At 41.8% G+C, this 24911-nt stretch overlaps 1 protein-coding gene across 5 annotated transcripts in view; it reads right to left on the minus strand.

Annotated features, from left to right (window-relative positions):
- Positions 1 to 24911, minus strand: part of plxna1b (plexin A1b) — a 179141-nt gene that overhangs the window by 50490 nt on the left and 103740 nt on the right. For all 5 annotated transcript variants that reach the window (XM_026306156.2, XM_026306158.2, XM_026306159.2 and 2 more), the window contains 2 exons: positions 20432 to 20546; positions 5988 to 6188 (listed from right to left, as the gene is read on the minus strand). In XM_026306156.2, coding sequence (XP_026161941.1) covers positions 5988 to 6188; positions 20432 to 20546 — 316 coding nt within the window. The remainder of the gene's footprint in view (positions 1 to 5987; positions 6189 to 20431; positions 20547 to 24911) is intronic.

Genomic DNA, 24911 nt, shown 5'->3' on the forward strand with positions numbered 1-24911 from the left:
AATTAATGAAAGAGACACCAGCCAAATACACTACACTCCCACCAACTCCTGGCAGCTTTATTTTAACATCACATACTTTGATTTGCTACTTTATTACAAGTGTTACTGGTGATTTGTTCATGCTTTATTCTCTAGGAATAAATTTGTGTTCAACAACTCTGGATGCAACTTAGACCAATGTAAATGGAGTTAGGGAGACATGACTATAGGCAGAGGTCTTTCCTCTGAGTTGTCTACCTCTCGTTTCATCAGGCTAATAGCAGGAGAATCTTGCCATAACAATCACTTCTGCTGATTCACTTGCCCATCAAGCCATCGCAGAGAAATAAATGGTGGAGCACTGCTATGAGAGAAAGCGTATGTCGAGGACAGGCTACAGATTGCTGAGATAGAGTGAGGGAGACAGAAATGAGAAATGGATGACGAAAGTGAGGTGGAGGATGGGGTGGAGAAACTGGCATATGTTGATAGCTGAGCAGCAATTAATTCTTATTTATCCAGGACAGGAGCATGGGAGCTCTGCTCTTCACCTGTCAGAGAGGAGGACAGGCAGCAAGCCAATGACACAACAGAGGAAAAAGAGGAAGGAGGAGGCTTGAGAAGAGGAGCAGGGAGAGATGGAGACAGGTGTGATGAGGAGTGAGGGATGGAGCATTGTATGAGAGGAAAGTCAGGTAAAGAGTTCAGGCATGGCTTCTGACTTTCTCTCCCGGTGTTTTCACAGGAAGATGAATTGGAGATCAGTTGGTGTAAATATAAACAGTATGTTACCCAGTCAATATATATATATATATATATATATATGTGTGTACAATGTATTGCCCCAAAATCAAAATCTAATCAGGGCCGCCTAAGCTATCACATGGTAAAGAAACAAAGTAACAGAACAAAGAAATAGAGAATGGGCTTTAATCTATGGCCATTCCCCTAAAACTCCAGTGACTTTCCCATGCTCTGACAATCCCCCTTGCACTCTCAACACACATATGTCTGCAAGCCAATTACAGCAGTGCCAGTGTGTGCTGCTGCTGTTGTTGTTGCTGACTGCTACTGACTGCTGTGGCAGGACGAGTGTTTATATCTCATTATGCCGTGCCGGGCAATGCCAGACTGGGCTGGCCTGTACCATGCTCTGCTGCGTCTACCCTCCACCAAGGCCCTCATTAGCCTCATCTCTGCCACTGCATATGTGTGAATTTATGTATTACCTTAAATACAATATATTCAAATGAAAAAATGTACATAATATAGGTTTATAGTCAGTTACATCTAGTAACAAAGCTCATAAACTACACAAGGATACTCTCTCTCACTCTCTCATACACACACTTACACACAGACAGACACACACACACCATGCAGAGTTGTATGACACCATTAGACCAGTGTAGACTGCTCTCCCTTCAGACATGTTTGGCCTCCTCTCTAGATCTCTATTTGGTCCATCTATCTATCCATCCATTCATCTACGTATCCATCTCTCTTTGCCAGCCTCCTCTTATTTCCCATCGGAAGAGAGCAGATTATTTGTCCTTTTCCCCCTCCAAACTCTCTCAGTCACCATGCTCTTCCTCTTCTTCCTCCTCATCTATCTTTCGCACCGCTCCCTCTTCTCTCTCCGCCCCAAAACATCCTTGCCTTTTTTTCCAGCCTGCTTTCCTTTTCTCTTTTCCCCAAAAGAATCTTCTCCAAGATTGTTTGGCTTGTTTCCTTTGCCTTCTTATTCTGTTGTCTTCCTGAATATGTGTATGTGTATGTGTGCTTGCTCCACACCCACAAACACACACACAGGAGTCCATATCCGCTGCTCGACTGCAATTCATCATCATTTTATCTGCCTTAATTGGATGCCATAAAGACCCCTGATACTTCACATCTCTCCTTTAACAAACAGCTGCTCTCTATACACACAGAAGAAGCACACAAACACACACCCTATCCCAAACTAGATTTTCACCTCCGGTTCCCTAGTCTGCTTCTTGTTTTTTTCTTACTGTTGAAGGAGTGAGAGAAAGAGGGTGATGGAGTGGCCTAGTGGTTTATCAGACGGAAGGTAATAGTGTAAGGCCTGTGCAGATATTATCTGTCCTCTCATCCCTGCCCTACAGGGAGAAAAAGGAAAGAAGGATAAAGAGGGAAAGAGGACGACAAAAATGGAGACACAAATGGACAAAAAGCTAAGAGAAAGATAAAAGAACAGAGGAAGATGTCTTGAACACTGCAATCCTCTTCTCTCAGTGCTGGCCTCCAGAGACAACCAGCTGTGCTTCATCAGCCTCTCTGACCCCGGAGTGTGTGTGTATGTGTTTATTCACTCCCATGACTCCTCTGGCACTTTAAGCACAACTTCCCAGCCCACAGCTCAGCATCCTATTGGCCCCGCCACCCCCACCTCAGCCTCTGATTGGCCCACACACACCAGGAAGCTGCCTGGGCAGGGTCAGAAAACCAGAAGGAACCGTTGCAGACACCATCTTGTTGTGTTGGTTGCTGCTGACCGGCATTAACTGCTACCATAAGGCCTGGCGGATGGCTCGGTATGTGTCAGTGGTAATGTGGGCTTGTTTGGCAAAAAGAAATATGGAGAGGACACTTTATTTTAACAAAAATAATCAGTGTGTTTCTCCAATTAACTTGCTGTAGGACCTTGGACAATCTGCCATTTCATCAACTTTCGCGAGTTCCAAAAATGTAAAATTATGTTTGGCTGCATAACCAACTTCTAAAGTGAGAAAGGAAAAATGTGTAATGAACCACTTCTTTCACAATATTAAAATTTTAAAAATGTAAAACAGTAAAACATTGAGGATTGAGCAACTTTTAAACCCCATACCCTAAGTTTTAACACCTTGAATATAGAGAGGCCTGTTCGCTTTAGGCCCCTGCTTGTAAAAGCTACATTCTGCTGCATTCTTTCTCATGTTTTATGTTATGCATGGCCTTTCCCTTTTGGGATTAGTTAGTATGTACAGTAATCTTACCACCAATACCACAGCACCCATAATTTTCCTCATAAGCAGATATGAAAAGTCAATACCTGACAAAGTTTGCAGGGAGCTGAAATTACACTATCACATATCATGTGTGTCACATATACAGTGTGTTATTGACAGCCTCCTGTTAGGGGATACTATATAAGTGTATTGAGTTATTATGTTCACTGTAAAAGGAGTAAAGTATGGGAAACTGGAGTTTAAACATGATCCCACTATGGATATCCTGGATGTCCTGTGGATAGTTATCTTCCTTTGGATAGTGTGATGATACTGTATGAAACAGAGGAGAATGAGTTTTGGCCTCAGGGGAGACTTTTCAAGCTGATTGTCTCTCTCACACTATCATCTCTTTTTTTCTCCGTTTGCTTCAATATCGCTCTCCCTCTCCCTTTTCTCCATTCATACCACCTGAAATAGTCTACTGTGTGCCAATTTCCCTAGTCTATCTTCTCTCCTCTCATCTCCATTTTTTGCTGTTTTCCACTATCTAGTGTTACCTCTCTCCCTGTCTTTTCCCCCATCCTTCTCTACTGTTGCCTCAACTTCTCCTCCCTGTCCTGTCTTACTCATCTATTTTTATTTTTACTTTAGAGGAATTTTCACCACAGCCCTCTTGTCTCTTCTTTTGCCCTCAGTGAGTAAATGTGTCAGTTTACACAGTGGCAAACACTTATCTGCACCTCAAACACAAACTGTGGATTAGCACCCCCTGTTTATCCCATTGATTAGCGAACATGCCCAACACACCTTTCGACTACCCAAACCCCACACACTGTACACAGCTATACTAAAGAATGCACATGTATACACACTTAGACACGATTAACCTCTAATCGGTGCTGTGCCCATAGCTGTGAGCCTGCACGCCAAAGCTGCACTGTGTACTGTGTGCAGCTTTCATGCAGATGAAGTCTATTTCTACTGCAGAGTCATACATGATTCATTGAGTTGGTGCTGAACACTGTCAAAGTATGAACAAACATGTAGGGGTGCAGATGAAAAGTAGAGATGTGAAGGTCTATAAACGGATAAACTAATATTTAAGTCCCTCATTCTTTTGAAATATGGCTCCAGAGCTATAATAAGACTCACGTCCTAATAATAATTCATGATAGATAATTATACTCATAAGCTCAGGCCTGGATGAAATATGCCTTAATGGCAAGTTCATGCAGCTGGCACCTTTTCATCCACTGAATCCAAGTATGGCCTCATGCAGACTTGATGAACACACTGCATCAATATCTGACCGCACAGTCAAGTTGGCACAGCTAATTGCTAACAAGGGCTAAGCGCTGACAGGCCAAGGCTAATTGCTCCTAGCATGTCTGCTTTGTGGACATCAAATGGAGAAATTCAGCTTTTGGCTGCAGCTAGGCTTTGCTGCTGATTAGCACTGGCCTTGCAGCTACAATAAACAGTCAATAAACAGACATCTCTGTGGAGAGACAACCCTGTCGCTAGCTAATTAGTGCTGCTTTCACATACAATTGGCTAGTGTGTGCCAGCACCTGAAGACTGCCCGTCGATGCAGACAGAATCAAACGTTGCGCTGGCTGTCACAGTGGCTGGTGTGCTGTACATGTGTGTCTGCTATATGACTGACTATTATGACAACGTGTAGGAGTATACAGACTTTTTCAAGGTGCTAAAGCTGATTAAACAGACTTAACAACTTCTGAATGTTTCTACTTAATTTTAAGCTTTCATATATTTTCTTCCATGTGCGACATGCTGTGGTGACAGCTGTGTCACCCACCTCTAAAACAAAACCAACATCACCAGGTCTCGTCTCATCTCACTGTTGCGTTGTATTATGCCTCAAGACAGAAACAGACAAGGACAGAGGTAAGCAGCAGAAGTGAGTGTGTGAGAGACAAGGAGGAGGCAGCGAGGAAAGCAGGGGATGGCAGGAAGAAGAAAGTATGACAGATGGAGGGAGAGGCACAGAGAAGGATGAGCGCTACAGAAAGAGAGAGGAAGGGAGAGGCAGAGGTATAGAGTTGAGGTGTAAACATGATCAATCCGCTCTCAACTAGGTTCAGAGACAGACTTCCTCTTCACATTTTCAGCCTCAGTGAAGCGTGTTGCTAGCTACCTCTTATCTGTCACGCTTAGTTGAAGCCTGGCAAACACACACATATACACAACCATATTTCAACACACAGAACAGGCATTGGTCGAAATGCACCTGTACACACACACACACACACACACACAGACGCAGGCAGGCAGGCAGGCAGGCAGACACACACACACACACACACACACACACTATAAAAATCATGGAAGCACTGAACAAAAACATAGTGGACCATCACAGCTTCACACTGGACCAATAAAACAAATTATATATTGCTCAACCTAAAATCAACTATAATGATTTTGACCTCATATACACGGGGAAATAATAATTAATATACTTAAGTGTATTTATTTAAATGTGATCTCTTGGTAAGTATCTGCATTAGCTAATTTATCTAGATTGTGTCCAAGCAAATGTCTAAGTAACACATGGTGATCTATTAGGTCATTGAGCATGCTTAGTGTCCAAAGTGCGCATTAGTTGTAGAAGGCCATTATTTAAACCTTGACCAAATCAAGATCCTCTCTGGGAGCATGATTTAGTTATCGGGCAGCTTACATTAGTTCAAGTAAGAGTATAAAGAATAATTTCTGCTCTGTCTCTGTATTTGGATTTCTTGGCTTATTCACACAGTACTTCTATTTTGCCAGTACCTGAGGTGAAATGGCATACATCATTTTGTTGTTACCCAACTGTCACCTTTGCATCTTTTAACATGAATCCTCCTAAAACACAAAACAGCAACTAAACGCACCCTGTAAACAACACCCAAATGGCACCCATTTATTTTGGTTTGACTCAATAGCACATCACTATTACCTCCACGATCACCTGTGTTAAAATGGCATCCCACAACATACCCAGATTACCCCAAAATCTTATTATTATTGTTCATTTTTACTCACTGCTGTTTTCTGGCACTGGATGGAGGTGCTATTGAAGCGCAAAGCGGGAACGCTGTGGGTCTCTCCCTGGATGTGGAAGACGCACTCGTAGTTCCTCTGCCCTGACTGGGGCTGGGGCAGATTTCTGGCAGCTAAGGTGATCGGCTTTGTCACCCCAACAGGAATGTAGATCTGGGTTGAAGGCAGAATCTGGGGACAGTCCTGGAGATTTAGGAAAAACAAAACAAAAAAATAATTAACTTCTCCACAGGAGACAATTATGGAAGAAAGAGGGTGACATCATTCAGTGTAATCAGGCACAAGGCACAAATAGCACTAAGAGAAGAGGTGATGAAATTAACAATTTGTTGATAATTTTATTTTAAAAAAAGACATCAAACCATGAATTCGCATCTGAAAAGCTATGCTGTGATGCACTGTTCATATGTTACAGGCTTGTGCAACATTCCCACTGGCCTTGCACCAGATATAAAAGCTGCACAACAAGACTTGAGCAAGAGGGCTTCTCAGAGTTCACAAAAAATATCTACCCACTAAAGCTATTCTCATCACAACAGTGCTGCACTGTCATGGCAGTAAGACTCCAGTGTATTATGTCCATGCGTGGAGTAATGAGCTCATAAACTTTGTATTTGCTTGTGAGCGTGTATGTTTGTGCGTGGGCATTAGTCAGTGATACTGGCCAGAGCTGACAAGAGTTTAGATTATGTGGAAACACTCCACTGGCTCATTGGAGTACATAACCCTGGAAGGTATATGTATCCATGCATAGATGTGTTAGACTAATTGGTTTATTAATGTGTAGTTGTATCAATGAGTGAATGACTGCACTAAACTAAGACAAGATGATCCACTCAGCATACAGTGTTTTGTCAAACTTGCATGTTTGCATGTGCTGGAAGGAATGAAGTCATTTCATTGTTCATGCCATGATTTGGCAGCAGCACAGGACTCAACCCTGAGAATGAGAGACTTTGGGAATTTTTTGTTGTTATCTTAGGTAAAACACTGATCAATTAATAAATTATTTAGAACAATTACCATTTTCACAATCACAAAACACTTTTATTATTCATCTTGTCCAGTTGTCGAAGTATCTTAAGTGAGTGCTGCTGTACAGAACAACACACTTCGGCTGACAAGTCAAAAGAATTTGAACCGAGAAAACACCGACTGGATTCTTGTAAAAATATTCACTTCACACAAGGCACCGCATACTCTTTGCTTTATTCCTCGACGGAGCTTTTCCTTTAAGCAGATAGCTGGCTCCCTGTCAGTGAATTTTTCTCTCCCCTCCTCTACTCTGAGCTGTTGTACATTAGAAGCTACAGTGCATCCCTTGGGCCTGAACACAATGCCGGAGTTTGTTCATTAGCCTGCTTAGCCCTGGCCTTGTGTTTCTGATCACACACAAACAAATGCACAACACATAATGAGAGTTGGGAATAGCATAGGAGGGAGATGCGGGCTACAGAAGACCTGATGTATAATCAGCAAGGAGCAAGGTGGGTGAGTGAGGGATGGAGAGGAGGTAAAATGGATGACTTGGGAGTAGGAAGTTAGGAACAGAATGGAGGAGAGAAGAGGGGAATGAAGAGGGGATGAAAGGAGTAAAATTCAAAAAGAGTCAACGTGAAATGGTAAAGTCACACAGCTGTTGATGTGAGAAAAGGAATAACAGGAATGCAAAGAAGTGGAAGGGTAAAAAAAAAAAGACAACGACAAAAAAGAACGACAAAAAAGTGGAGAGGATCAATTTTAGACTGGAAATGTGAGGATGATGAGATGCCCGGTCCTCTTTGCACCTTTTTGCTCTCTTTATCCATCCCCTCAATACATTCTTCCATCCATCTAGCTTGATCCCACACCATGTACCCACGGCCCCTGACAACATCCTTCTTAATTAACTGCCTGGGGCCTCAGACAATGCTTTGAAAATTGATGGAGGGCCCAAAGAAAGAGAGATAGACAGATAGAGAAGGAAGTCAAGATTGATTTGCACTTGTGGCTTTTGAAGTCATGTCTCAGTAAAATGAATGCTCATGTCAAAAGCTTTGGGCTTGCATCATCCCAGGCTCCACAAGCACATCCTGCTGCTAAAGCTACCTTGTAGAAGACAGTGTGTCAGATGCTAGCACAGCCTGTAGTGCAAAATGCAGCTAAGAGATGTTTTATTCATCTGTCTATTGACTTTGTGTCAGCTTGGCTATCTGCTTCTTGTTTTCTCTGGCAGCCATCTTTCCCACTTTCAGTGCTTTACAGTATATTGCCATCTCAAGCTAGTGTTCAGTAAGAAAAAAAAACTGGGTTAAATGTAGTTGGCCCATGAACAATTTGATTTAGTAATTAGATTTTGGAAAGTAGTGGCCAATCTCTGTTCTGTTACTGTATACAGAAATAGAAAACAGGTTTTAGTGAGTACTGCACATAGGAAAATATGTCAGAAAGGCTAGGTGGCCTGCCGCTACAGAAAATGAATCAGAACTCCAGTGCAGAACATCAAAGACTTTAACGGTAACACAAGCCAACAGGAAGTGAACCAGTGCTGGGATAGTTCATGGGCGACATGTTGCAAGGGTTCAGAAATTACACCACACAAAGAACCTGGTTTCTCAGATACAAGGTCACACTGCATCCCAGGCAGAATGGAAAGGAGTTTTAGGAAGGAGAAGGAGGTAAGTGGGAGGAAAAAAGGTGGATACAGAGGGAAAGGGACTGGGATAAAGGGAAATGTGGTCTGCAGAGAGAAACTATTTCATTAGTATATCTGACAGGTGCCAAAACAGTTCAAAGCCCTGCATTAGGGCTACAAAGCGCAGAGTACATTGAAACAATATTTCACCGGGGGGATTGTTTGAAGCTGGAAGAGATCCTTCTTCCTCTTTCCCTCCCCCTTTTCCTGACTTCTCAGCTTTCAATTCATCTGTGAAGACAAATGCTGTGGTTTTCTTGGCCAGATGTGACACTCCATTCATTGCATTTCAGGAGGACCAAAGGCAGGAGCAAGTGAGAGGAGTGTGCAGAAAAAGTTTTTAATGAGCATGCATGTGCCAGTATATGTACAATATCTACAAGATATGGTGTCTGCCGTAAATACCTCTGGGATGGTTACAGGTATTCGGGGGGCTGATTCAGTGAAACACCTGAATCAACAGATGACTGAATGACAGTTACAGCCTTTCTCTTCATACAAACAGACAAGTCCAGGGACCTTTTTTTGCACAGAAAAAAGCGCCTTGCCTTTATAGGAAGGTTGCATGTGAGTGTAAAGTGGAAAGGATGCCTGAAGGAATGCCACAAATGCTTCCTCTACTGCAGAACTCGGCACAGAAACATCTGCTTAATTTTGAGATTCTGATTACTTAGCATTCTGAACTCTTCATGAACATTTTCAGCACAAACAGATGTGAAAACTGTAGCAGAAAACTGCTTTGCCAAATAGTTTTTTTACTGAGCATGCAGCTGATGACCAGTTGAGGAAACAACAATCCACCATTAGCTGTGATGTATAATCTCACACCCTGATTAAAGTGCAGGTGTTATGGTGTATTTTTACGGAGGACATCCAATGTTCTAAACTTCCATCCACAACCAAGCAGCCAGAGGACTTTCCTTACCTCTCTGTTTGTTTTCCCCAAAACGACTGTTTCCTTTTTTTGCCTAAGGCTAGTCCTGCAGTTCATTAACAGTAAAGGCACAATTTCTGTAGATTATTAAGATGTATTGTATATATTAAGTGAATTTCCAGCATGTAGAATGAGAGCAGATATGTATGAATGTAGTTGCTGTTGATAGATATTTTATTGAACTAATATGTTCCATTTTCAAAACTCTGGTTTATTTTTGAAACAAAAATAAGCCCAAACCATCATTTAATAATAACTTACAATCATTTCGTGTTTGACCTAATTTTTTTGACATCTTTCTATTAATGCCCAGTTTTGACAGCGTTGCCATGAGCTTTCTCAAAGAAGAGCAGCTGTCGTTCTAGGTCAAACCATTTCCAAAATATTCCTTCCCTCATTTTCAGTGTGCTCTGATTGTTTACAACCAAATCACCTTCTTCCACACCAGCAGAAGGAGGGAAAAATAGCACATGAAAAAAAAATAAATAAAACAAGTGTTTGGCGGGCAGATGAGATAATCTCTACTCGTAGGTGAGCAAAACACCTTTTAACATCCACCAAGAACAGATAATGAGACAGTCAGTGCATGTGTTCCTGCTGATATGTGGAAGGTGAGAGATTAGAATCAAGACATACAGAATAGAGGGGGGAGAGTGGGGGGTAGGAGGATGAAGCAGCATTAGCAGGGTGCAATATAAATAAATGTATTAAAAAAACCAAAAGAGTTCTGAAGGATTTGGCGTAGCCTGACAAGATATAAATTAATAAAGCTCCAAAAACACTGCGCATATGTAATGAGACGAGTGTCTGGACGTTTTTTTTTTTTTTTAAAGTCCCCCCAATCTCCTTCAGCCCACCCCAAGTCCATCCATAATTAATTAGCTGCCTCTGTGATGTGGAGACTATAGATCAGGGAGGAGAAAAAAATAACATGCTAAATAATGAAGTAAAGCGATACAGGAAGCCTGGGGGAGAGATGAGATAGCATGGGTGGTAGCAGTGGAGCGAGGGGGCCACAGTGGTACAAATAAGAGGGACTCTGTGTGTGTGTGTGTGTGTGTGTGTGTGTGTGTGTGTGTGTGTGTGTGTGTGTGTGTGTGTGTGTGTGTGTGTGTGTGTCTTTTCACGGGTCTGACAAAGGGGTATGTGAACAGTGTTGAATGCTCCCCCACTGCCTGTCAACATGCTCCCCTAGGCTGCGTGATAGAGGTCTCACCCAGGAAACCAAAGAACTGTCTCCACCCTTGAACTAAAGAGCCTTCTTACAATCCACTATATATTAATTTTGTATTATAACATGTGGCATTAGGTGCATGACAATGTATGTCACGTTTTGGCTGTGTGTACCTCCAATGGGAATGAAATGTCTGACCTTTGTAAAAACTTTCATCCCTTTCCAATAAGCAACAACAACAATTTTGCAGCAGTACTGCTCTACTTTCTTTAAGCTCTGGGCAGGTGGCACCCAAAAAAATCATATACAAACATACAGCCCAAAGTAGAATTAAGTTAGTCTCTATCCACCAGCCATTTGTCTTTCCTCATGAATAGGAAGTGTAAATACATATAAACTACAGAACAGGAAGAAAAACAAAAGCTTAAATATCAGGTGAGCCAGTTCAGGGTTGGATGATGTTTAAATTCTGCTAAGTACGATGTTAACTAGGTGCATGGCTGTTCAACTTATAGATGAGAAGTTCCAGTCTTTGAGAAAAATGTTAGTACATGATATAGGAAATTCTATTGACATTTCCAACCATATGGTTAACAGAAGTCTGCTTCCAAATAATTCCTTAATTAATATAAACCATGTAATATCTTGCCATGACATATTATACATCATACTGTCAAAGCTAGGGCCACATATTCCCCATTTCCCTCATCTTCTGTTTACCAGCTGCTGTGTGTTTAAATGTGTGTGTATGATTCGTTAGGACTTCTACCAGACTCCAGGAAGAGAAGAGTCAGTCTGCTATTAAAGATGAGATGTGTGCCGGCGGGCGTCTATGTACAAAATATAGGTTATAATCTACATTACTGGATCACTGTATGGAACAAAACTGTACATATGTTTGTGAGAATAGTTTAAAATAAATGTCTACAGAACCTGCAGGGTGTGGTAGCATGAAAACGTAAGTGAAAGTGAGACAGGCTCATTAGCAGGCAGAAACCACAAAGAGTTTCTGTGCCCAACTAGACACTTGGTGTGGGGGAGGGATGGGGGGAGAGGGTGGAACAACTTAATAAGGCAGCAACATGTAGAACAGTGCAGGAGCGAGGGAAGCGGAGGAAGAAAAAGGACTTTGAACCTTGAAAGGGACTGTGAGATTGTCCGCCCACGCCCTTCGTTTCTGAGCAGAGAAGTGATGCAGGGAGGCAGAGATGGAGAGAGGGAGAGATGAGGAGTAAATGGGAAAAGTGAGTGACTGCAGTGGAATGAAAGAGCATGGAAAGAAGAGTTTGAATTAAAAGCGAGATGCAGAGAAATGTGTGACATGAATGCTATTCAGCATGGATTATCAAAGTCTCACAGAGCAGGTGCTTGACTGGATCTACCTACATACTGTGTTCATGTTCATGTACATGTTCCTCTTATACTGTTCATACATAAACAGACACACTTTGCACACACTTTGATTTAAAGCTCAGGCACACATACATGTTGATTTCATATTCTAATCCGTTATCCTTGACATACAAGCAAGCTGCTAACCCTACACAATTTATGCCCTCAACACAGAAACCACAGTGTTCTATAAAAAGCAAGAGTTTGTGAATATGTTTTCAGTCTTTTTTATTCTCCCCTTATGGGTTTTCATAGAGTCATGTGGGGAAAGGGGGGTGGCACCCTGTTATCATTTTAACCTAGATATGTCAGCAGCTATCAAAACTTGCACTTTTCAGCTGTTCAGACACCAACCTTGATTTCAGATACATGCTGTTCTATCAGCTACTACTTCTACCTGCTCATTAACAAGGAGAAGACATGCAATGAGAGGAAATAATTTGCAATTTAATAGTATACAGCCATTTTGTCACATTTTCATTTTGCTGCAGCATTCAGTCAAGAAAAAAGGCAGCAGCATGTAGAATGTTGAGCCCATTAACATTGAATTGTGTCACTAACAAAGCAAACTACAGAAAATGACTCCTACTTAAACTTTTCTGAAACAGTATCAAGAAATAAATTCAGACAATGTAAAAGCTCCACTGGCTCCAGAATAGTCCCTCTCAAAGCTTTTATGTAGAGGATCACTAATCATCTTTCCATGGGAATACAACTGTGGCAATAAAATGGAGGTCAGTTTAAAAACCAGTGCAGGACACTTTACTAAAACAACACGGTGAAAAGCCTGACATGACAGAGACAGTTAGCTGGTCTTATGAGATTGGACAACGCAGTACGCTGCAGGACTTTTTTTTTCTCCTTCTCTTTCTCTAAGCCTTTCCATCCCAGCAGGCAGTCACTGTTTCTCAATCACAGTCTCTATCCTGCTCTGCTCTCCAAGCACCTTGGAGTTTGTTTTTCCTTCAGCTCGCTTTGTAGTGTTATTCATCTGCCTCCAACTTTCTCTCAGTGACTCTGCATTTTATCTCTTCCCCTCTCTGATACACAAACACACACACACGCACACACACACACAGAGGGTTGGATGGCGAAAATGTAATATTCATCTGTGTTCACCATTAGGCGGACTGACTGCGAGGGCTGCGGAAATGAAGATTTAATACAGGCTGAATAATTAAACCACTGGGACCTGTGACTGACACACACTCAAAGACGCACTAAAAACACTAAATACTAAAAACAAGCTGTTGCAAACCCCTGTGCATTTATCATGTCATCATATTCCAGTGTGTCTTTGTGTGAATCATTCCTACACACTGACTTGGATACTCGCTTCACTCGCGACACTCAAAGGGCCTGCTGTGTGGCAGAGGATTACATCAAAAAGAGAATGACCCCAGCAGTAGTGATACACCTAAAGCTTGTGCTTGCCAGTGAGGAATTCAAGTGACTACTTCACAAATTCTCAGTGTCATACAGGGATTAACATTTTTTAACCAATTAGCCCAAGATAGCGTCCTTCAAATCTGCCTAAATATAACATTTAAAGTGAGCTGCATTTGCCTTACCACACACTTTTCCATAAGAATAACTCTACTGTCCTTGTGCATTTGTCTACTAAGCATACTTCTTAGGAATACGACAGGCTGCTCTCTCCACAGTGTCTCCCAGCCAGGGCGACCCACCCTCCCTGCCTTCTGTCGGTAAGGGATTGATGCACGATGCGAGGATGCTTCAAGAGTAACTGAAGGGATTTTAGAGAAAGCTTCTGAAAAAACATAAGGGAGAGCTGAAGCAGAGAAAAGATAAGCTCTAGGACGGTGAAGCTAAAAATAGCCATAGAGAGAAAAAGATGAAATATCTGCATGTGTATGTGACAAATCATGTGTGTGGCTGCCTATGAACACATCTGTGTGTGAGTGTACAGAACAACTGAATCCCAAACACACATAACAGTATGACTGTGTTGGAAGGAGACACATGGATGACTAACAATGTACAAAAACATTACCAGGAACAAAAAATAAAATTGCTTAAGACTCCTCGGTTCACTGTGTTGTTCTCTCTTAAGAAATTACAGGCATGTACAAGGCAGTTTGCCAAAACACCTGATACATTTCCACTCTGATTTCCCCAAAGTGGGAATTTGATTATTGACTCCTGGACATGTGTCTGAGAAGTTTCCAGAGAAAGTTCACAAAGGGAGGGAGGGTTGGAAGGCTGTCAGAAGGAGTCTGAATAGCGAAAAGAGGTGCATCGCTACCAAATCAAGGGTTAAACACTAGCCGGTCACAGTCCGACTAAGATCCATCTGGCAAAGCAGGCATGCGGTTACTTCACCCTGTCGCCTCCACTTCCTCTCCATGTTCCCTCTTTTTTGCTTTCTCCCTCCTTTCCCCAATCATGGAGAGCATTAGGAAAATAAATTGCGTCAGTCTGAATGTAATCTGCTGCTTGTTATTGCCAGACTTTCTCTACTCGCCTCCCTGCCCTTGTCTTTGTTTCTTTCTTTACTTTTATTTCCCTTCTTCCCTTCTCTCTCTGTTTACATCTGGTCTCAATTACGGCACCTCCATCCGTCTTTGGTTTGTCTTCAGTGAAATACGCACACCACTGGAAAGACAACATTGTTCTGGAGAAGTGCATGGGGGGTATTACAACTACCTCCAGCAGTTTTCTCATGTATTTCTTCCCTCATCCCAACATTGTTTTTATTATTATATTATTTTATTAAATATGGCTTAGGTGTGTTTCCCCCTAACATTGGGCCAAAACACATGCACATGGGTGTGTGCCTACATGAGTCCACCTATGAGATACATGTGCACTTAGGTGGAGAGAGGAAGTACATTTATTAATGATTAAAAGAGCAAATAATGAAAATAATTTCAAAGGGATGTTGTGTATGATAAACGTGGATAAGAATGGAGACTGTAGGTTGTAAAAATGGACAGAAAAAGGTGAATGACATGTGCCAGCACATGATTTGGCTGAAGACACAGTTTGGGAAGAGAAAAGAGGGAAAAAATAAAGGAGAATGATGAGGAGTGAAGGCAGATACTGCAACAGATAAAGGGACTGGAGGGGAGAAAGGGAAAGCATAAAAAGGAAAGGATGAATATTATTCAACCACTCGCCCACTCCCCCCTCGCCCACATGCCCCCTGCAGCCCTGTGCTGCTGGTTGTGCTTTGCCTGATAAGAACCAGTGACAGTCACACAAACACAGACACACACACGTACACACTAGTTAAAGCAGTACAGTCAAGCACACATGTATGTCCATGCACACAGCTAGGCCCCTCAAGCAGCCGTGGCCTACAATCTGTGGGATGTCCTTCTCTGGAGTGTGTGAGTGTGTGTGTGTGTGTGTGTGTGTACTGCTCCATGTCTGAGTACCAGCCAGGGCAAACAGTATGTGCCAGAATGTCACGGTCCAGGGCCTTCACACCTCCATCACAAATAACCGTCAGCCGTGGTGTGTGTGTGTGTGTGTGTGTGTGTGTGTGTGTGTGTGTGTGTGTGTGTGTCAGAGACAGAAAGACAGGAAAAAACATAAACGTGTTTCTGTGACTTCAAGAATGTGTGTGTATGCACTTGGTTAAGGGTGTGCGAGAGATACTGTATATTCCTGTGTATTGTTATGCTTTATTCAGAGGGCAGCTTATATGGAGCCTCTTCTGTTAGTGTCTAGGGACGATGTGTCATACACTAATATCACTTCTGAGTAACTGGGAACAGACAGCAGAGCTGTGTGCAAGTGTGTCTAATACTGGAACAAGTTTATCTGCACTGTGTATAAGTGACATCTGTACTATATTGTGTGTGTTAAAGCATATTCAGCATATTCGGAAAGAAGCTTATTTCCCCCTTTTTAGTAAGATGAGGATGCTGATACTACTGTCATATCACCTTGGTGAATATGTAGCTGAAGCAAGCAGTAGCTTAGGTGAGCAGGACAAAACACTGGGTGTGTTGAAATGTATTAAAATGTGATTATAAGCACCAGCAAGGCTCACTAATTAACACATATCTCCCAGATTATCAGACTATTTCTTGGCCAGGACTAACACCTTCCTGTCACATTGTTGCTTAGCACCAACTTCAAACTGAGAAACATTCTTGCAATACGGTCCTAAATGGTGAATTGTCCTTTTTACACTTTGCTTATTGTCCATGTTAACATTGTTTTCTGTCTTTGTGCAACATTTAGCCCATCACGCATCCATGCAGAGAGAAGCACACGCGCAAACGAAAGGTGCTGAATTTATGAAAGAGTGAAAGATTTATCACTGGAGCCATACATTCCTTGTCACACAGACATGGAAGACACGAGGCAAAAATGAATATAGAAGTGGACAGTGATGGAAAAGCTACAGAGATCGGTTAGAAGCAGAAAAGTGTGTGCCAATGAACACCACATTCAATTTCAAATAAAGTACAAGACAGTGTGATGGCTTTAATAGCTACATCCTGACAGACTTTAGAGTTTGGACATAAATTCTAACCACTAAACCACATTTGGAAGAAACACAAGGAATGTTAATATCTTGTATGTGATATCCATTATTCTTATATTTTCCTCAGTCTGCTGAGTCTGGATCTATACCCAAAACAAACAATTTTGGGATTATTCAAAACGTAAGGCATACAGCAAAGAAAGACACAGATGGAAGGGGAAATGGGTTGGGGGGGGGGGGGCAGCCAGAGAATGGGGGTGGTGTGTGCATGTGCGCATGGGGTAGGGGCAGTGCTGCATATCCACAAATCTCAATCAAGTTAACCGCTGCCTTGATTGCTCGAGTGAGACTGAGCCTTGCTTTGCAGGAAAACAAACACGTAAGCATGTCTTAACATAGCTGAGCCCAACCAGCCTGAACCTTGCCTGGCACTCATCAAGGCTTTGGCTCAGAACAGAGCTTTCTCTCCAGGGGTTTGGAAGCAGGGAGAAGATGGGGAGGAGGAGGAAGAGAAAGAAAGGACAAAAGTGGAAGAAGAAATGGCAATCAAGCTTCTTAAAAAGGGAAATGAGACAAAGGAAGAAAGGGGAAAGTTCACTATATAGTTAAAGAAATAATTTCGCAGAGTTTTTTTTCTTTCTTTCAATCTAACCTTCCTCTCTCTCCACCTTTTTGGTTTTTATAATAAAGTAACTCTTACTCCTCGCTGCAATTTTCCACACGGTCGCTCCTTAATTCAGAATTTGTTTGTTGTGCCATTGGAGGCATTGTTGATTCATGCATATTTGATTTGGAAATGTCACTCATTATATTTATTTCCTCCCCACTTACTCTGTCTATCCATTTCTTTCCTCTATCGACACAGTATTTTCACAAAAACAAACAGCGTCTTTACTCCTCAGCTGGCTTGTTCAATACATTTTTTGTTATATCGTCTTACTTTTCACTTCTCTATTTGTTTGCTTAAAAGTCACCAAAAAAATCGTATTTCATACAATGTAATGCGGTCAAATTTCAGATGGATGAGAATGTTCCGGTTGTGTGAGAAGGAAAAAATAAAATAAATAAGAAGGGGAGAAAAAAGTCCTCATCTGCAACACATGGAGCCTCTGGGTTGCTATGGTAACACAAGATTCAGATATTGTCAGAAAAGAGTGGAAAACTAGAAGAGAAAAAAATAGGAAAGAAATTCGGGATAGAGGGGAAGAAATGGTTGATGTTTGCCTGTCAAATGCTTATTATATTCAGATGACACTGATGCTTATTGATTTTTTTTATTGAGCCTCAACTCTTTTTTTTTTTTTTTTTTTTTTTTTAAGGTTTTAGCATTTCTCTCAAGCCAGTGGAAAAAAGAGAACAATGTGAAGAGCGCCCACTCCTCAACTCTGTGTGAAAACTTCGATCTGGCCTTTTATCACCGTCTGAAAATGAGTCTCATCCAATCCTGCCTACTGCTTCCATCTGCAGGAGATAGCGGCAAAGGTCTGAGTGAAATGCCTACTATCAGGGGAGCCGATTTTGCTTGTTAAACACTGCTATTTGTATTCAGGGCTAACCTGCAGCATGGAAAAAGAGATTATCTGAGGTCTAAATTAAGGACCTAAGCATATGTGAAAACACATACACATCCCCAATGGCATAGCAAACCCTTCTCACTATGTGAGCAGATAAAGACGCAAAACCATAAGGCGTTGAGGAGGAAAGGCATATCTCTGTCCTCTCTTGCTTCTCTTTAGCATACAATTCACAAACCAAGGAAGCTGAAGAAAAAGAAGGATGAGAAAAAGATGGGGTGAATGAGCATCAAAGTGGTGAAGAATGAGGTAGAGAAAGAAAGATGGGCCCTGGAGAGGAACAGGATAAGTCTAGCCTACAGAAGGAGCTGTACTTGGTGGGGCACTGAGAGCAACTAATGGATATGGCAGCTATGAGAAGGATGATAAATGACTGTATGTGTATGTACGTGTAGGTGTGTGTGTGTGTGTGTGTGTGTGTGTGTGTGTGTGTGCGCGCGCGCATGTGCATGCATCTGACTGTCAAAATGTTTACCCTTTAGTGCATGGAAGACGCAAAGTATAGTAGTTGTTCTCGATGGTTGTGTGTGACAGTGTAGATGATGGATTCTCTAGTGAAGCATGTGGTCGGTGGTTTCTTGGGCAGATGAGGTGACAGGAGAGGGCTCTCTGTCCACATGCCACTGTCAGCCGGTCCTGCTGCCTCTCTCACTCTTCTACTCTCACAATCACTTCATCTTCCTCTTCCTCTCCATCCATTTTTCTCCATCTGTTTGTCGTACTGTCTCTGTGCCAATACTGGCTTGAACCAAACTTCTGCTTCAAAATATACTACATAAATATCATGTTTTTAAATCAGATGTACTGTATGTACTATATCAGAACTGTACTGGAAAAATCCGCCATTAAAAAAAAATCCTATCACTTACATGTTTTTAAAATAGCTAATAAAACCAGCATGTGGACATATATAGACCTTACACTTAAACATGCTACACCTCGCATTTTCCTCAAGAGCCCTCATCTCCTGCTGTTCACCAACATTACTACTCAGTTTATGTTTACTTGCACTCTGCATCTTGCTTTCCTCTGTTTTTCCTTTCGTCACTGCAGGCCTTTCCTGTTTATCCATCCGTTGCCCCTCTGGCCTTTCTCAGCTCAGAGTGCGCTCGCCAGCGCTCTCCCCATGTCTTGCAGATGGGCGCACTAATCCGCTAATGTTAGCTCTGTGAGGCGTGAAGGCTGGGCCCCTGTGTTGTTTTGCACAGGCATGAAGCCTGCTGTTTAGCATGCTAGTGTTTGGGATACTGCACAGTTCCAGTTGCGAGGAGAGATAAAGAGGAAAATAACTGGATAAAGTTTGACAATTAATAAAAGCCAATAATTCAGTCTGGCCAACAAGGGGGCTTTAATCCACACAGAGGTAACAGGGAGAGTCAAACCACAAATATAAGGAGATAGGGTGGGACAGGATAGGATAGGATGTGTTTTTGTATAATTTTGTGAGTGAGTCATCAATGAGATAATGCAATGACATGACTTTTGTTGACTTGGGAGTGTGTTTACATGCATAAGTTCATTGAGAAGATATGTATTTGGATGCATTTTTTTCTGTGCCTATTTTATAAATACAAGACTGTGCATGGTATGTATGGGAGAGAAAAGGTGAGGTGAAAAAACAACATGGCTGTGTCCATCACTAATGTCCTTGTATACACTCCAGCAGTTGACAAACACTTATTACGGTATGCATGTCGCCCACTGTAGCCGCCGCTCGGCATGACTGATATTAGCTTTTATGCTAATGCAGCATTTGGCTATGTAAGAACAAGGCAATATTTCCATAGACAGTCATTCATCCCAGCCTGCTTATGGCCTTATGGGCCACGACAGAATTATTGCTGCACAGTACACAAGCTGTTGTCACTGTGCCAAGAGCCACAATCACACATACAGACAGCAGACACACACAGCAGGGTGATGTGAGGTAACCCTGAGGCAAAAGCCATAGAAGGTATGAAGGCAAAGGTGTGTGTGCAGGTGAATGCAATTTGTGCCTATGTTGCTATAGTTTATGTTTGCATGTGAGAGATGCAAGCATAGTATATGTGGTAGAAGATGTATTATATCATGAGGAAGTGTGACAGATTTGCTCAGTTACATTGCATCTTGGACTTTATGTCATGGTGAATACACATAAAATTGCATTAGTGCTACATAAATGTCTGTTCTTCCAAATGACAGCAATATGTGCAAACCTCCTATGTGAATCTTACCTCAGAGATGTTGACACGTCCCTCCTGGAAAGAGCAGTCATTGGCGTTCTGTGTGCACATGTGGCGATATTTACACCAGTGGCATGGGAATGAGCCATTTACGCAGGAAAGGCAACTGGAAGAAAGGAAGACATGAGGAGACAGTTATGAGGTACAAGGGTCACCTGCCTTCTGACTTGAGTTTAAATTATTTATCTTACTGCATGTATGCTTCATCTGTGAAACTAGACTTGTAGTAATAGAAAAAAAGAATGGACAGAAAGAGGTGCTCTCAGTGTATAGAATTGAAATGTAACAACAAGGAATGACTGACTTTGAACCAGTAATATCTAAGATTTGTGTATTAACCAGTTTGATAAACTGGTTAGCAGAGGTCTATGTTTTGTCACATGTCAGTGACTGAAATAGGTGCACTGAAAAAGGAATCTAGCTGTAGTATTTAGAGGCAGTTTAAGGGCATAAAGAGTGGGATTCATTTGATGTTATACATAGTTTAGAGTGGCCCTCTTGCCTTGCCCCTGTCTTTCTTTATTCATGTTGTCATCATCTATTCACAGTCAAACCAGCTTTGTACAGAATAAAAACTTATAAGATTAAAAATTATGGGCCTGTAAAGTTCAATATAGCCTGAAACAAGGTCTATGTATGTTAATGTGCGATTTGTGTAGTAATAGTATTAGAAAAAAATACTGCGGCAGTTACTGTGATACACAAAAATGTAAATACTAAATGGGCTGCGGGCTCCACGTCTTTTTCTTTTTTATTCTTAATTTTTTGACTTTTTTTCTTTTACTGTCTGATGACTATTTATCATCCAGATGGTCAAATATGGTCTTTTCCCACCATGTCAGGAATCCTCTTTTCTTCCTCTCATATTTCACCCTCCCATCTTCCATCATTTCTATCAAGTGTCTGCACCTTTCTCCCTCTCACTTCATTCATTCATCACTCCCCACTCACTTGTAAGTGTCCATCTCGTGCTGCTTCTACATGTTCACTGAGCCCTCTCACAATTGGAATACTCTGCATATATTTTCCCTCCTTCTATACCTCTGCTGTATTATTCTCTCCATTCATTTAGCCCTGAGCCTTTCTTTTCCCCCCTCTGTCTCCATCCATCCCTTTCATTCGCTGTCGTCTCATTTTAAAAAGCTTGCCCCCACTTCTTTGTCTAAAGCTCTCTTTCATCCGTGTGGCCAAGAGCACCATTTTAAATTCACCTGCTTCAGCTGAGGTGAGGTGCAGACAGACAGGCTGAAAGAGAAAGACGGGAAAAAGAAGAGGGAAAGACAGAGACATCAAAAGCTGGTGGATTTCCCAGAGAGAGGTGGATGACGCCAGGTATCGTGAGAGAGGGATGGGAGAAAATAGAGGTGGGGGGTAATGTGTACCCTACAGGGCTCGGCATGGAAATCTCATAGGAGAAGATGAAAACATTAGGTTTGAAGTAGGAATTGAGTGTGTGTGTGTGTGTGTGTGTGTGTGTGAGAGAGAGAGAGACCCGTAGAGGAAAACCAGACAGGTTCAATTGCAGTTTCATCAACACAGCTTCATGTTATTGGTGCTTTCTCAGCCCTCAAGAGGTACTACACTACTTGGTATCTCATTTATGTGCACAGCATTATCTAATGTAGCCATTATGAGCTTACAAATAAAACAGTTTCATTTTATTACAAAGCCTACTAAAGCCGTCTGTCTTCTACATTTAGTTGGAGAATTTCTTCTATGTGACTCATTTAGCTATTATGGTTTGTGTGATCACATGGTTTATTGGAAATACAATAAAATACTACATTTATTGCAGTCAAGGTAGGCGAGTCTAGATCCCTAACAATAAAAGAGTGGATAGAGGTGCTCAACGTGTGTGATCATTTGTATTCAACTACATCTGCCAGGTGTAAATTTGCGTATTTTAACCCTGTGTAAAATGCCGCTTACCCTTTCCCTCATCTGCATGAAAAATGAGGGCTTTAACTCTTCAGCCCTGAGATGGAGCCCATATACGAATCCATCAAACTCTGATGTGGATTCATTTGGATCAATTAGGGCCGCTCGTTTGTAAGGTGTGCACTTTAAGCGATCGTTTCCAGCCCAGACCCCTCCTTTTGAGCGAGATCAGAGGCTGAAGCTTAATTCAATCCCACTGCCGCTTTAATTGACCAATTTAGCATTGTGCTGAGAGAAGCTGCCCATTTAGAATGAGGGATCTGTGGCTAAGGAAATAACAGGCCTCTTAATACTATACAAGAGCAAATGGAAGATTTGTCAATGTTGACAACAAATGGAGGAAAACTGATTATGCTACGCTAGGTTAGGTTAGAATACCGTGATCCCACTCTAAGAGCAGATCTTGGGGTTTTAGCTCACTGTTTTGTCCCAAGTGAGTTGGTATGAAACAGGAGTGTCAACAGCAAACAAAAGAGCACATGACAACACTAACAAATGGACACAAGGCCAGTTAGTGAGGCACATTGTGGTGCTTTTCTTGTTTTTTAGCCTGGGAACAATCACACACAAGTCTTTTTTTTTTTTCTTTTTTTGTTCAGGGCTCACCAAATAAATTAATGCTCATCAAAATACAGTACAACACAAACTTAACACAGCAGGTAACCAGAGCCAAGCAGTGAAGAGCACAATGTATAGTTAGTAATTCACACCCAAACACCCATCAACACATCTGCCGCTAAGCCCAGATAATAACCATTTTTATCTTGGCTTTAATCTTTTATTCATGTCAAATAAACCTTGTTAGTGTAGCAGTGACTTTGAAATAATGAGCAAAATATCAGTAGGTAACCACTGCAAACTTTCTGTGACTTTAATGATTACACCCTTTGAAATAAAAGGCGTTGCCATTATGTGTGCCACCTAAGGCATCAGTAGGCTCTGTCTGACAACCCCCTACTGCTCACTCTTTGGTTGCTCCGAGTAACCAGGGCCCCCTGTCAAGAGCTGCCTTAGGAACACATAACCTCTCTTTTAGCCTGGGTGCAAACCCCTTAAAGGAAAAGCCCACCCAGGGCCATTTGGGGACTTTAGATAATTTCTCTTCTCTTGTCCAGGGGTGGGCTCCTTCTTTTAGACCCCCCAGTATTCCTTTATTGCTCTTTCCTGTCACTCGCCATCACCCATAGCCACACTGCTACGGTTGCAGGCACGCTCCCCGTATGGCCACGCTCATAATGCTAATTTAATCCATTCATATTCATATGCTAATCAAGCTACCCTAGCTTCAGAGCGGTAGTGTTTTTTCAGGGCCCGACACAATGAGCTATGATCTCCTCCTCTCCTTGGTCAGTTTGGAGCACTAAATACAATCCACTCTCCTGGTGAGGTGCATGGGACACTCCTGCACTTGACAAAATTAGTTATTTATTGACTAATATTCATTTCAAAGGAGTGGAGGTGAATAATTTAATGGTCCCCTCGTTTCATAGATCCTATCATTACTGGACCCCATTAAAAATTCAGGGGTGTTGATAAAACAGTACTTATAGAGTGTGTCTGTGCAGTACAATATGAATGTGTCTATTAGGGCCAAAAATTGTGGCATTATTTGGACAGCAAAATGCTGAGAAATTACTGTATCATTCTTCTAAAACCTTTCAACTACACTCATTTTCTTTGCTTTCCACTGGAACCACTGCATTTCTCTCTCTTTCTATGGCCTTCAACATTTTATCTACCAATTACTCTAAAGAGCAACCTCAATCATACAACAAATGACCCGTTTGCTGTCCGAGCCACATTAAGCATAGCAAGAAAAGGTGCTTCATATGGTTTTATACAGACATTTAAACCCAAATTCATTGGCAGACTATTCTCCATATCTTGAATAAATGGGGGGTTGTGGAATGAGAAAATGCGTATGGAAATATTTAATTAAGGAGCAATCATGGCCGTGGGTGATTTTCTATTTCAATCTCAGCAACCCTTAAACTGAAACAGTGGGAATTCTAATTAGATTAATACCACTATGCAAATTTATGGCATTTTTGAAAAGGCAAGGGCCACGATGTAATCACTTGAGTAAATAAGCGGGAGGGGTGTGTGTTTTTGGGATCGGGGTTGAGTGTTGGTGTGTGACAGCAAATTATTAAGCAAAATGACGGGATAATTCCATAGTCTGCTAATTTTTTACCTTCACAATGATGTGTGTGTTAAGGAAACCATGATAGGATAACTGGCACACATTTAATATGTACATACCACAAGAAGTATCTGAGCACAGTATGAGAGTGCAAAAAAATGTTTTGGTTTGGACATGTTTTTCTGCTTGTTGCAAGAGTATCTGCATCCTTCATCGTGTAAAAGCCTGCAGTATTTTGAGTCAAAGCCAATTAGAGGGAAACTTAGCTCTGTAAAGAATGACCAAGCATTCTGTAAATAGGGCATTGCATGTGGCTGTGCAGGTCTGAAGTCATTACGCCAACGACATTACCACTCTGATCTCATCAGACGCCACACGCTGACACCTGGG

Source organism: Mastacembelus armatus, chromosome 5 (genome assembly GCF_900324485.2).
Source record: "Mastacembelus armatus chromosome 5, fMasArm1.2, whole genome shotgun sequence".
Lineage (NCBI taxonomy): Eukaryota > Metazoa > Chordata > Actinopteri > Synbranchiformes > Mastacembelidae > Mastacembelus > Mastacembelus armatus.